General features: G+C 40.2%; 1 protein-coding gene across 1 annotated transcript; it reads left to right on the top strand.

The window, feature by feature from the left end:
* Positions 1 to 1,804: 1,804 nt before the first annotated feature.
* RPL34 (ribosomal protein L34) lies at positions 1,805 to 6,386 on the top strand. Its single transcript, XM_025922337.2, has 5 exons — positions 1,805 to 1,900; positions 3,279 to 3,352; positions 3,436 to 3,535; positions 3,850 to 3,953; positions 6,252 to 6,386. The coding sequence occupies exons 2-5, from the start codon at positions 3,288 to 3,290 to the stop codon at positions 6,334 to 6,336; spliced, it is 354 nt and encodes a 117-aa protein (XP_025778122.1). The 5' UTR covers positions 1,805 to 1,900; positions 3,279 to 3,287; the 3' UTR covers positions 6,337 to 6,386.
* The last annotated feature ends 7,194 nt before the right edge of the window (positions 6,387 to 13,580 follow it).

The raw sequence follows: 13,580 nt of genomic DNA, 5'->3' as shown, positions 1-13,580 counted from the left end.
AGGTCAGGAGAGAAGCAGCTCTTTAAGAGTTAACAAAGGGAAGGGTATAACCAGAGCCTTCCATTTGGTATGGTGACAAAAACGTGAGGCATGATGTCCTTAACAGGACTCACAGTCCAAGACAGATCTCTAATATGAACAAGGCAATCTGCCCTCAGTCACCTGCCTGCTTCCTCACCTCAAGGACGGTCAGACCAGGAAACCTGGAAGGGACCTTGAGTGGATATTGGGACGCTCTACTCAAATTCTCTCTTCTGGGTCAATGCAGCAGGCTCACATCTGCCTCCCTCACTAGACATTGCTCTCAGCTTCAAGGAACTGCTTCACTCCAGGCGCCTGGGTGGCTCAGTAGGTTGAGCGTCAGACTTGGTTTCAGCTCAGGTCGTGATCTCATGGTTCTTGAGATGGAGCAGCGCGGAGGCGGCCTGGGATTCTCTCTGACTTCTCTTCTGTCTCTCCCCCACTCGCGTTTGCGCTCGGTCTCTCTCAAAATAAATAAATAAACTTTTTAAAAAAATGAAGAAAGAGGGGCACCTGTGCTGTTTAGTTGGTTAAGTATCTGACTTCAGCTCAGGTCACAATCTCATGGTTCGTCGGTTTGAGTTCCGCAACGGGCTCTGTGCTGACAGCTCAGGGCCTGGAGCCTGCTTCAGATTGTGTCTCCCTCTCCCTCTGTCTCTCAAAAATGAATAAATGTTAAAAAATAAACATTTGAAAAAAAAAAAAAGAGAAAGAAAGAACCTGCTTCACTCAGGGTCAGAGGCCACGCAGAGAGTAAGGACGCTGATCTGGGAATACAAAGGCCTGGCTCCTTTGCCTGTTTGGGACAACAATGAGAGACATCCTAATTCCAGAGCTCCTAGTTGGAATAGCTGAGGCCTCAGCTGCAACCACATTGTGGGTCCCCTGCTCCTACCTTCTTCATTTCCCTAGGGATGTATTTTTTTAGGAGCACTCTCCAATACACCGGCATGCAACCCTCAGTATGTTTGCAGGGAACCTAAGGTCAGATAAAAATTTAAAGGCCCTTTTTAGCATCTTTCCTTAGAGTCCAGACAAAGTGCTCTTTACTTTTTTGGAGGTCACGAATCCCTTTGACAATATAAAGAAGTCTAAGAATCCTGGTCTCAGAAAAATACACTTAGGCACTTAATGTTAACTTTTACATGCTATTTCGGGGGGGGGGGTTCCCTTTTCTCCTCATTTTTAAGTCCCAGCTCAAATTTCACCACTCATGTGAAGCTCTTTGTACATAATCGTAAGATTAGCCACCATTTATTGAGCACTTGCTCTCCACAAGACCTGTGCTAAGTGCTTTAATTTTATTGTGCCTTTGATCATGACATAACTCATTTAAAGACTTGCTCAAAGTAACACAGCTAATAATTAGTAGATACTGGATTTAAATCCAATTTGTAAAGCTTGTGCTTTGAATGAATGATAAGTAAAAAAGAAGGGAAGGTTAAAGACAGCAACTCCTCAAAGGTCAACTAATAACAAGTGTCAGAATTGGGTTTTAAACCCAGGTCTAACTGCAAAGCTGGCGCCCTTTAGATTAAATACGTTGTAGCGCCCCTAGGAACGAAAAAAGTTCATTTTGTCCCACCTCCGCCCTTTGCAGTTCCTTTGTCATTTGCATTTGCTTCTAGGGCGATTCCCAAAAGATCTTAAGTGTGGCTTTGTGGGTTGCGGACTTGCATCCGGGCCCATGGAAAGGCGGCACGTCGGTTGCCGTACAACGTGGCGGCGCTATGCATTCCCTCCCATGGAGGGGAGCTAGGTGGCTTCCGTACAACATGGCGGCTCTGGTTATGACGTAACTTCCTGTCCGACGCAGTCCTATTTAACCTTTAAACTTGTAAGTACTTCCTTTTTCCTCTTCCGGGGACGGCGTCTCTAGGTATGGTTGGATTTTCCTTTTCCCTGTTGTGTACTCCCTCTACAATCGGCCACCATCCGGGGAGTTAGAGGAACCAGGATTTCTCAGGCGCAGCCTTTTGGACTGGCATAGGGAATAAGGGTTCAGAAGGAAAGCTGGTGGTGAGCAGGTCCCCCGGCTTTTAGCCTCAGAGCACCATCGATCCGGACCACCCCTCCCGAGCCGGGAATAGCCGGAGCTCATCACCTGGAACTTTGCCGCCTTCGAGGTCGCTTTTGGAGACCTACGAGTTGTGGTTCGGCTGATTGAGGCTGCGAAGTCGCAGAACGTTTTCCTATTTTAATGCCCACGTTAAGTGCGCCTGTAGTAGATGTTCTCAGGTTTTTGGGAGGACTGGAGACCAGGATGTTCGGGTCGTTGTTTCAAAATGTTTTCTTTTCCAAGGCCAATAGCAAGGAAGATAAAAATGTTAATAGGGAGTTTTCGGTCTTGGTTTTGGAGATGTAAACGGAATGGTGGCTTCTTGGATCTCATTGGCCTTCGGGGTCGCTTTTGGTGTCTTCATAGTTATGTTTCAGTGTAATGTTAGTAAAGACCTTATAACAACAAAAGCAGGCTCTTTACTTTTGCATTGCATGTGATGAAATGATTACAAAGTTTGGGGTTAAAAATGAGGATTCAAGTCTTGTTTACGTTTTCATGTTACTTTGAGCAGTTAACTGAGAAAACGGTTCATAGGCATACTTACATACCGATTTGCTCAGTGACATGCAGTGTTATTTTCAGTCGATTAAAAAAATGCCATAATCCAAAGATTCTTTGATACAAAAATAAGTATTTGGCACTTAGCTTGTCACACATGCTACTTTGGGGCAAGACACTGAACCCTGAGCATCTTTCATGTGACAGGCACTGCACTAGGTTGGGCAGGATAGCTTCTCTCATTTGTAACTAATGACAGCTGTGTGAACTCCGTAAAAATGTAGAGACAAGGAAGCTAGCCCCTTGTGCTGTATAGGCCAGTAGATGGCCTAAGTGAGGGTTCAACATAGATGCTCAGGTGCGCTTTTCCTTTAAAAACCGGGTTTCTTAAATTTGCCTGTTAGTAGCACTTTTCTGGACACTACTCCAAACAGAATCAGATGTTTTGAGGAGTACATCTGGTGAATTTTAACCAAGTGCCACCATTGATTACCATAAGGAAAACAAACATGGGTCTGTTAGTATTCTTACCAGGCACCTTTAAATCTCAGTAGTTTTAAAATAGGGAATTCTTTTCATAAGATACTTTAAGGATTATTGTATATAAGAATATGTGAACGTATAAATTATGTGATGCTGTTTTGCTGTAAGGTTTGAATTATTCCTACAATGCAATTTTATTCCTTTCTTAATTTAGGCATTCAGAATGGTCCAGCGTTTGACATACCGTCGTAGGCTGTCCTACAATACAGCCTCTAACAAAACTAGGCTGTAAGTATTTCTAAAATTTAAAATCCATATTGTCATTTACTCTGCAGAATGCTGAGCCTGTTCCCTATTCTCTCACTTTCTAGGTCCCGAACCCCAGGTAATAGAATCGTTTACCTTTATACCAAGAAGGTTGGCAAAGCACCGAAATCTGCATGTGGCGTGTGCCCAGGCCGACTTCGAGGAGTAAGTGATCCTTTTTGCTCTGAATAACGTAAACAAGAATTGAACTAGGGAGCATTAGCATCTTGGTAAGGGATGGAGTGAAGGAGAGGTCACCACTAGGAAGGTTGCAAAGTACTAAGCGTCCATGATCCACATCTGTCAAGAACGTGGACTTTTAAAGCCTATGTGATAAATACAGGGAAATGCCTTTCAGATAAAGCAGTATACCATTTCCTGTTCTAGTTTAGTGTTTATACTTGCCATATGTCACATCTAGTACAATTTCTGTTTCTGTTAAAGCATCACACAATAATCTCAACATTGACTTTGTGCAGGTTCGTGCTGTGAGACCTAAAGTTCTTATGAGGCTGTCCAAAACGAAAAAACACGTCAGCAGGGCCTACGGTGGTTCCATGTGTGCTAAGTGTGTTCGTGACAGGTAAATATCACTCTTAAATGGACTTTCTCAAACGTGTGTGCATGTCTGTTACACTGAATGCTAATGATTATTAGAAGACTGGTGAAATGTAAACACGAGTAGCCTATTTTAGAGTCCTTCCTAGGCTAGGGGCAATTGATACTGTACAAACCAGTAAAGATACTGGTTCACTTTAATTCAATTAGGATTTGGCGGCATCTTTATGCCAGATGTAGAAATTAAAATGACCTTGATTTTGTGGAGGAGGTAGATAAGAAACTATTAGTTTTTGGTTCAGTCAGGTAGATGGAGAGAGGAAGGTCTAAAAAGTGTAGGAAGAGAATAACTGTATGTAGTTCTAGTATGGCTGTAGCAGAGCTTTGCAGGAGGTGATAGACAAGAAAGGTAGAAGTCCCAGGTTACGCAGGCCCTTAAAGGACAGACTTTTAGCTCGATCCTAAAACAGGTAGGAATTGATAGATTTTGAGCCGGGAGGGAGACTTTTGATGTGCCAGAACGAAAACTGCAGCAGGATGGATAGTAACCTCATTCTTTCAACAAAAGGTGAGTGCTTGGAATGGTTTTCCTCTCGGTGAAGGCTAAGGCGGTGGCACCTGCGTGAAGACCTAAAGGCTGGTGGAGTGAGTTAGAGGAGAGGACAGTGTTCCAGGTCGAGGACTGGGATGTTGGGATATGTGAGAGAGTTGGTAGTGGCATAGGTAGAAGTGTAGTAGTAGAGTTTTTATGCTAAACGTCCAAAGTCCATCAGGGACTGTTGTACTTTCTATGAAGGAAACAAGGCTTGTTGCTTAAATTCACACAGCCAGTGAGGAGCAGCACTGGGATTCGTTCTAGGTTTTATTGAGACCCTTGATTTTAGCCTCACTGATATACAGGAATTGCCTCTAAAGACCTGACTGGGAGGATTTGCAAGGAGGTTGGTCTTCACAAGTTACAGAGCTGCTTCAGAAGAGTTGGATGCCTCCAGTTGATAAAGCTAGTTCTGTAAAGTGGTCAGGCTAGGTTTCTAAACCAAATCTGACAACAAACCTTGCAAGTTCCCTCTGCCTTTCAGGAGTTAATTTGTAGGGGGATGGTAAACATGTTATAGTTGTACAAATACACGGTAAATAGAACTTCCATGAAATACTGGAAAACTGAACTATGACTGAAGTTTGGAGGAGAAATTACTTTCAAGTAGTTGGGACTCTGGTAACGGTATTTGAGGTGGAACCTGCATGATAGGTAAATGTTGGTCAAGAGGTTGAAAGGGCAAAGAATATGAAAGAACGAGCAATGAGATTGGAAAGATAGATGGAGGTGGAAGGGTCACGTGTTAGTTTTAAGCCAGTGGAGTTTGGCCTTTTACCAGTCTTTGGTTCCCAGACCTTGCTATACATAATCATGGGCACATTTATCGAAAGTCCAATTCTTGGGCCCTAGCTCTTGGAAATTTGGATGTAGATCTACCGGTTGTCTATAGGTTAGTATTAGCTGTGACACTGGTCTGGTCTTTGAGTAAGTTTAGGGAATTTGTAAGGGTCCTGAGTAAAAGTGGCACCAGTCAGTTGTGTTTCTATAATGTGATTACATTGGGGAGTTTTGAAGGAGTCCAAAATCCCAGGAATTTTAGGCCATATTATTATATGACCAGGGTTCCAAATAGAGATCATAAATGGGGAGGTTTTTGTGGGAATTGAGTGCTTTCTCTGTGGAGGTAGCTTTGCTTTAACGAATGGTAGTTAGTACCTGCTATTTGCCAGGTCCCATGCACTGTAATCATAGTTGATAAACTGTACTTCCTCTCTAAAGGGAGGTTCAGAGTACACACAATGCAACTCCTTCCAAGTTTAATCTTCATAAAAACCCTGTGAAATGGGTATAAGATTCTTTGTGTACCTTTTGACAGAGAAAGTTATTTGCCCAAGATCACACAGCTAGTAAGTAGTAGAGCTGACCCCAGGCTGTAGAAACTTTGCTCTTGATGAAATGCCTCTTGCCATTAGCTTTTAACCTTCATTTTGGTTTCCCATATGTAATTCCTTCGTGACTCAGAAGAAGAGGGCAGATACAATTGGCACAGAATTGAAGGACTATCCTACTTAAACTGCCAGTGTAGAAAGGAGACTTTCAGCCAGCCAAACAGTTCTGGCCATCTAATTTCATCTCTTAAGTTTTTAGTCTATACTGGTGGGTTTCATTTACTTTTCGACGTATCTTCCCTGATTGCTTTACTCAATTCTTTTATGGTACTTTTCCTGCCTATTAAATCAGTGGGTTTTATCTTAAACTGTATTCATGTATTATTTTTCTTTCTAGGATCAAACGTGCATTCCTTATTGAGGAGCAGAAAATCGTTGTGAAAGTGTTGAAGGCACAAGCACAGAGTCAGAAAGCTAAATAAAGAAATGAAGCTTTTTTGAGTAATAAAACAATCGAAGGCGTTTTCTGTTATTGCTGTTGTAATTTGTTAGTATACAGGTTTGGTTTCTATGTGGTGTTTGGGATTCCGTGATTTTTAGTTGATTGCTTTTACTGAAAGACCATAATGGAGGCCAGTGATGGGTAGAATTTTTTGATAGCACCTCTAGAACACTTGGGGAGGTTTGAGAAGAGTGGCTGTTATATCTGGATGTTTCTTTTAATTCCGCTTCATCATTTCCATCCAATCTCCTTCAGCACCAAAACTCAGGATGGAAATTAAACAGTGTTTATTGACAAGTTATTTGGAATAGAATCTTTTATACACCATTGTATTTAAACCCTCCATTTCATTAGTTTACTTCAGACCAAAAACGGTCTATTTTGGAGAGCTCAGAACTCCATATTCAGCAAATCAAGAGCTCCACTCGTATACAAAAACCTCATGTCTCTGGTCTAGTGAAATTTAAATTCTAACTTAAATTGGATTTTTAATCCAGTCCAGAAAATTAAAATAACAGGCCTTAGTTATATTTATTCTTGGAAGCTCTGTGTATCTAACAACTCTTAATAAGTATGTACACAGTAATAATAGCTCATTACAGTGCTCAGACTGTACCAAGTATTTGTCTAATATTCTACATGCATAAGCTCATTTGAATTCCCTTCCAAGACCATTTTTTCACATCATGTCAAGCTTATTTTCAATCTCAAGGAAGAATAGAGAGCAGAGCCCTCAGGCTATTTGCACAAGCCAAGAAATCTGGAAGCCAGAAGAATTCTGTAAATTCTGACCCTTTTCTTCAATGTAGATGTTACTGTACTGGTGTGGTTTAACTTTGATGGCTCGTGCAGAGGAATGTTTTAATTATAATAAATGATTCCCCTTGTAGGAAGGAAAACAAATCTATCTGGCCTCTTAAACACTCATTGTGCCACACTGCCAGTTAACTTCTTGACAGACAACGGGTTTTAAACATTTTTGTAGAAGAGCTAGTAAGTGGTTAAGCTGCATAGGAACTCAAGAATTTGACGGTACTTGATAGCATCTCCTTAGTGGTGGCTAACACTTCAAACTAACCTTCATGTACTCTCTCTAACCACTCTGTGACACCTACTTTATCCCCAGTTTACAAATGAGGGAACTGAGGCACAGAGGTTGTACGATAGTACCCAGAGTCATTTAAGTGTTCCCAGGTTTTTTGCAAGTGATCTACTTAGTGATTGGAATCAAATGACTGCCTTTTTCCTGTGAACACTACAGCATAAGCAGTGATCCCCGAGGCCCCTGTTGCCCACGTGGTCTCAGACAATTGAGATCCGTTAGGCTTCCCCAAACACCTGCCAATCCTAAGGCTTGTTGAGCAACTGGGGTAATGGAATCACTTTGTGTAATGTTTAATCGCATAGTAAGATTTCTGATGGGAATATAACCGAAAAACATCGGATTCTGAGGTAGAGTAACCTCTCATTTCCCCATGACTCAGGCTGATGTATTCTGCAGCAACATGTTTGGTAATCCTGGGGTGGGTTTGGTATAAGAATGTACAAATTAGTACTTAAATTAACATTCAGAAACAATGCCTTAAAATTTAATTCAGTTACTTGATTGCTTTGTAGATGAATTGAGTTTCTGAAAGGCTTGAGATGTAGCTTTTTCATACCAGCTGTGAGGGGACAGCCTCCTCATTTGCCAGCCCACCAGGAGTTCTTCCCTGTCGGGGCTCTTCCCTCTACTACAAAGAGTTCCACAGGACAACCTGACCAAACCCAAAGACTAACTGACGAGGACTACCCAAGTTTCAGCAAAAGAAATGGGTTGGCAGAAATTTTAGACAGCTAAAGCATTGAAGTTCCGTACTTTTCAAAGGATTTGTCAAATGGTTTAGCCTTTTTAAAGTTTGAAACGTTTCCCTTTTATAAATGTCTTTGTAGACCATTTGTAAAGTGTGGAAAAACAGAATGAAAAAAAATGCCTTTTAATTTCAGTACACAGGTTATCTGCCAGTTTGATATGTTCCCATCTTGTTTTCTAGACTTAAGAGCCTTTTAAATCAAAATAGGAGGCATACCATGTATATATATTTTCAATCCTTCCCCACTTAACTGAAAAGGTTGCAGTGGCTGCATGTGCCGTCAAATCTACGTGCCATAATTTACTCCCTTTCTTTTGAAGGTTAAAGCTATTTCCAATTTTGCTCTATTTAATACTTGTGAGCATACTTATACATTTGATTGTTTCATTTATTCTGATTTTTTTTTTAAATTTTTTTTTCAACTTTTTAATTTATTTTTGGGACAGAGAGAGACAGAGCATGAACGGGGGAGGGGCAGAGAGAGGGAGACACAGAATCGGAAACAGGCTCCAGGCTCTGAGCCATCAGCCCAGAGCCTGACGCGGGGCTCGAACCCACGGACCGCGAGATCGTGACCTGGCTGAAGACGGACGCTTAACCGACTGCGCCACCCAGGCACCCCTATTCTGATTGTTTTTAAATTCATAAGCTGGCACTGAAGTACAGCCCTTAAGCTTAGTTACTGGGGTTACAGGACTTTCCTAGGTATCTTAGGACACCTGCTCCGGCTGCTGTAACTAATTACCATAGACTGGGTGGTTTAAACTACATACCTATGTCAGGGTTCTGGAAACTGGTAGGTGCAAGATCAAGGTTCTGACAAATTCAGTTCTTAGTGATTCAGTTCTTAGTTCTTACTGGTTAGCAGAGTGCTGTCTCCTTGTATCCTCACATGATGGAAAGCAGAGAAATAAGCCCTCTTGTGTCTCTTACAAGGGCACAGATGCCTTTATGAGGGCTTCACTCTCAAGATTTAATTACCTCCCAAAGGCCCCCGTTTTTCATACCATCACTTTGGGGATCAGGGCTTCAGTTGAATGACTTTTGGTGGGGGGGACACAAACAGGCTAATGTCCATACGACTAATGATACAAAGTGTGCCTAATTGGTAACCAATTTCTTCACCTTTGTTGGGTTAGCCACTGAAGCTCTTGGCCACAAACCGCTTCCCAGCCTCCCTTTGCTAATGCTTCTCTTCATCTCTCCCTCTCATACTGCCCAGTCCAGTTTCCTCCCACCCCACACTCCAAGCAGACCGAGTTTGTCTTGTGTGTAGATCTAGAAGAGCCTAGAATTGCACGAACATAGCACCAGCACTGCCCTAGCGACCAAAATGGATTCTGCTCTGTTCTGGGTTTTAACTTTGTAAAAAGCAAAATGAATCTTTTATTGAATCCAGTTCTGTGTGTGTGACTTAAGTATTCTTGACAGGTTCTTAAAAAGACATGTGAATGTAGTCAGTGGTTTCTTTTCAAAGTCTAGTATTTCTCCTTCCATGGAATTGCTTATAAATTCTATTAGGAGGATGGGGGAGGGGTGTCTTCCACCCTTAAAAGCAGAAAATCTCCATATGTTTAAATAAGTAAATTTTAAGGTTATTTTCAGCAGCGCAATAACATACTTAAAGAATTTTTATCTGAATGATTTGGAGCTTGGGTTCCCAGAATTTTGAGTCCAGACCATGTCCAGCTTTAACTGTAACCCATATTTCTTATCACACCAATTAAAATCATATTCAATTCCTGCAGAATAAGATTGTGAAGCAGGGCTAAATGCTACGGTTTTTGTCTGAGTTGGATTACTTAGAATTTTTAAGAGTAAGGGTTTGGTCAGAATTTATAATCATCAGATATTACCAACAGAAGCAGCAGTGTGTGTAGCCAGCCCATTCTGGCCGTGAGAGCCAGTAGTGTGTGCCTTTCCAGCTCTGTGTTCATTGATGTCAGGTTCGTGCCTTGAAATTGGCATGGTGGGAGTACTTACACCTGGAAATCAGCAAATGCTACAAAAGTCCTTTTCCCTCCTCAGGAGCTGGATATTAAATATTACCAGCTATTGGCTATTTACTATAGCTATTGGCTATAGTAATTATTACCATACATAATATAGTAAATATTACCAGCTATTGGCTATTACTCAAGTTATAGTCTCTTGTCACAACTTAAATATGCTGCTGTTGGTTCAGGAGCTCTACATATATCTGGTACATACTTAGTAATGATTTATACTTTAAATTTTTCTGTAGTAAAAGCTTATTAATGCTTTGAGTCCGTGAATATTCTGGGATTTGATTTCATAAAATACAAAACAAAGCTTTTATTGAATCCATTTGTGTGAATGTAGAGGAAAATAATTAAAAACCTTGCAAAGGTGCAAATTTCATCTCTTTAAACAACGAAAACTAGATGTGATAAACACTACTATAAACCAGGAGTAGAAAAGTTAAGACTATCTTCATGAATGTCCTTTTTAAGGGATGAGACCCACAATAATTCTATATCAAAAGATGCTTTCTGATTTCCAAAATATTAGCATTCAATACTCTTGACTAAATCTTAAGTGTTTCTGGTTAATTTAAAAGATTATATAAATATTTTTGCCACTACATTTATATTCTGTTACAATTTGCTTTAGCTTTCATTCATTCACTCAGCAAATATTTATTAGAAACTGCTATGTTCCAGAAATTGTGCTGTTGAGTAAATAGTAATACAGTAGTCAACAAAGCAGACTCTTCCCTGCTCTCATGGCACATAGGGGAGACCATGTTAAATGAGATACAAAGACATTTTTAATTGCACTCTTTGAGATAAGAATCATAAAGGGAAACTACAATGTTGTGAAACAGGCAAGAAAGAAACCTCATGGGGAGTTAAAGTAGGTTTTTCTGAGGAAGTGATGTTTAATCTTAGGATAAGTAGATGTTAGCTGGGTGACAAGTAGGGAGAACATTCCAAACAGAAGCGCCAACATGTGTAAATGCCTTACTGTCAAGAAAGAGATCATAAAAATAAAGTAATTCCTGCAACCCTATTCACTCTCAGTATTTACAGCCAAATAAATGTGATATGTTTGAACAAATTGTTAATCACTAAGAGGGAACTCCCTGTTAGTACATAGCTTTTGGTCCACCTATGTGTCCCCAGAGCCAAAAGATGTATGCTACCCCTGCTTCCTAAGGGAGACCAGTGAAAGAAAAGCTTTCCTAAAGACATACTCCTCTGCACTAGAGGATATTTAAATTATGCACTCCCCTCTATAATTTAGGCATCAACTTACTATTAAGGAGGAAAGGGATCAAAATTATTGACTGAATTCCCCTAATACTCATTCAGCTTCTGTATTTCTTGGCCTGTGCCGTAGCCTGAGGGCTTTACTGGCTCACATGCGTGCTCTCTCTCTCTTTTGTTTCTCTCTCTTGGGTTGGGAATAAGCTTACGCTTGACATTCCTGAAGAACGAATGGCCTTGAAGAAAATGCAAATGTGTATTGCATCTTAACATAATTTGTATAAAGATTTGGTAAGCTATATATGGTCTCTGATGCAACTACTCAACTCGACCAATAGCGTGGAAGCAGCCACAGACAGTACCCGAATGAACAGTCCTGGCAGTGCTCCAGTAGAGTTTTATTTACAAAAACTGAGGTTGGGTCAGATTTGGCCCACTGGTGGTAGTTTGTGGACACCCCCCCCTTGCTCTAGATGACCGCTGCTCCCCTCTATAGCTGCCTTCTGATTGTAAGTGCACGAGAAACCTCAAGCAAGACCAGCAGAAAACTGCTTTGTTGAGTCTGAATAACCCAAAGGATATTGAGAAAAAATAAATTGGTTGTTTTATTACATTAATAATTTATTAAATTTATTATTTTATTTAATTTATTAATAATTATTAATTTATTAAATTATTTATTTGTTAAATTAAATATTAAAGAATAAATTAAATTAAATTATTTATTAAATAATTATTAATTTATTAAATTAATAATTTATTACATTAAATTTTGAGGTAGTTTCTTATATAGCAATATACCTCTAAAACAGTGGTACAGTTCAATGGTCTTTAAATATGATTTTACTTGCATATTCCTTAAAATTGTTTTTGAAAAACTGTGTAGACCTTTGCACATTTTTAGATTATCATATAAAACTTTTCATTATAACTTTAAATCATTCCAAAGGATATAATTTCCAGCGTAGTAAAAATGTGAATAATTAAAAAAAAAAAACTATCACCTTTCAAATATATGGAATTAAATCTATATAGCAACCATTAAAAACAAAGACACCGGGAGGCTCTTTCAACAGTTGGATGTTTTATATTCCTCATTTTTCCTCTTCATATTATCATTCCATTTTCTCCATGGGATTTTAAACTTTTTTTGTTGAAAGTCTGTTCCTGATTGGTGATTTCCACAACTTTATTTTGTTTAATAATTTTTTTTAATGTTTATTCATTTTTGAGACAGAGAGAGACAGACTGTGAGTGGGGGAGGGGCAAAGAGAGAGGGAGACACAGAATCTGAAGCAGGCTTGAGGCTTCGAGCCATCAGCACAGAGCCCCATGCGGGGATTGAACTCACAAACTCACGAGATGGTGACCTGAGCCGAAGTCAGACGCTTAACCGACTGAGCCACCCAGGGGCCCCAATTCTATTTTTTTTTTTTTTTTAAGTAGGCTTCAAGCCCAGTGTGGAACCCAACGTGGGGCTTGAACTCACAACCTGAGATCAAGACTTGAGCTGAGATCAAGAGTCGGATGCTTAACTGACTGAGTCACTTAAGGGCTCCTCCCCAATTCTATTTCTAAGGAAGAAAAAGCAAAACAGAGAGACATGGAGTCTTGCCACCCCTTTGCCCTCTGGAGAAAATAAGGCAGCGTTGCCCTTTTGTCTGTCTTGTTTTTGCTTCACTCTCAAGGGACTCTCTCTCAGGAATTATTTATTCTTCAACAATTTGGGGAAGATGAAAGAGGGGAGGGCAGTACATGAAAATTTTTGTCATTATCCATTATTCTACGTTTTACCTGAGGTAAGGTCATCCCAATGCGGGCCAGGATATCCTGCTCCAATGTCTAGCATTCCCCTTACGTGTAAGACAGGGAAAGACACAAAGCCCTGCCACTGATTTTTTATTTCTTAAATATCAATCGATCAAGCATTATTTATAATTCATTTACTGTTTATAAGGCCGTGTTCTGGGCAAAAGTAAGCAAAAAAGACAAAAATCCCTGCCTTGATGGAAATTACATTCTAATGAGGGGAGATAGACAATGAATGAATGAATGAATGAATGGGTGAATACGTGGAATATCCAGTATGACTGATACATGCTATAGAGAGAGGTAAAGCAGGGAAAATAGATGGAATGCAG

This window comes from Puma concolor, chromosome B1 (assembly GCF_028749965.1).
Source record: "Puma concolor isolate L17-30 chromosome B1, mPumCon1.1.hap2, whole genome shotgun sequence".
Taxonomy (NCBI): Eukaryota; Metazoa; Chordata; class Mammalia; order Carnivora; family Felidae; genus Puma; species Puma concolor.
Note: the sequence above shows the minus strand (reverse complement) of the source record. Positions and strands in the feature narration are given on the sequence as shown.

Bases quoted from the DNA above. Each gene is read 5' to 3' on its own strand.
- RPL34 (XM_025922337.2), top strand. From the start codon at position 3,288: ATGGTCCAGCGTTTGACATACCGTCGTAGGCTGTCCTACAATACAGCC. The intron at 3,353-3,435 runs GTAAGTATTTCT...CTCACTTTCTAG, and splicing joins GCCTCTAACAAAACTAGGCT to GTCCCGAACCCCAGGTAATA. The intron at 3,954-6,251 runs GTAAATATCACT...TTTTCTTTCTAG, and splicing joins GCTAAGTGTGTTCGTGACAG to GATCAAACGTGCATTCCTTA.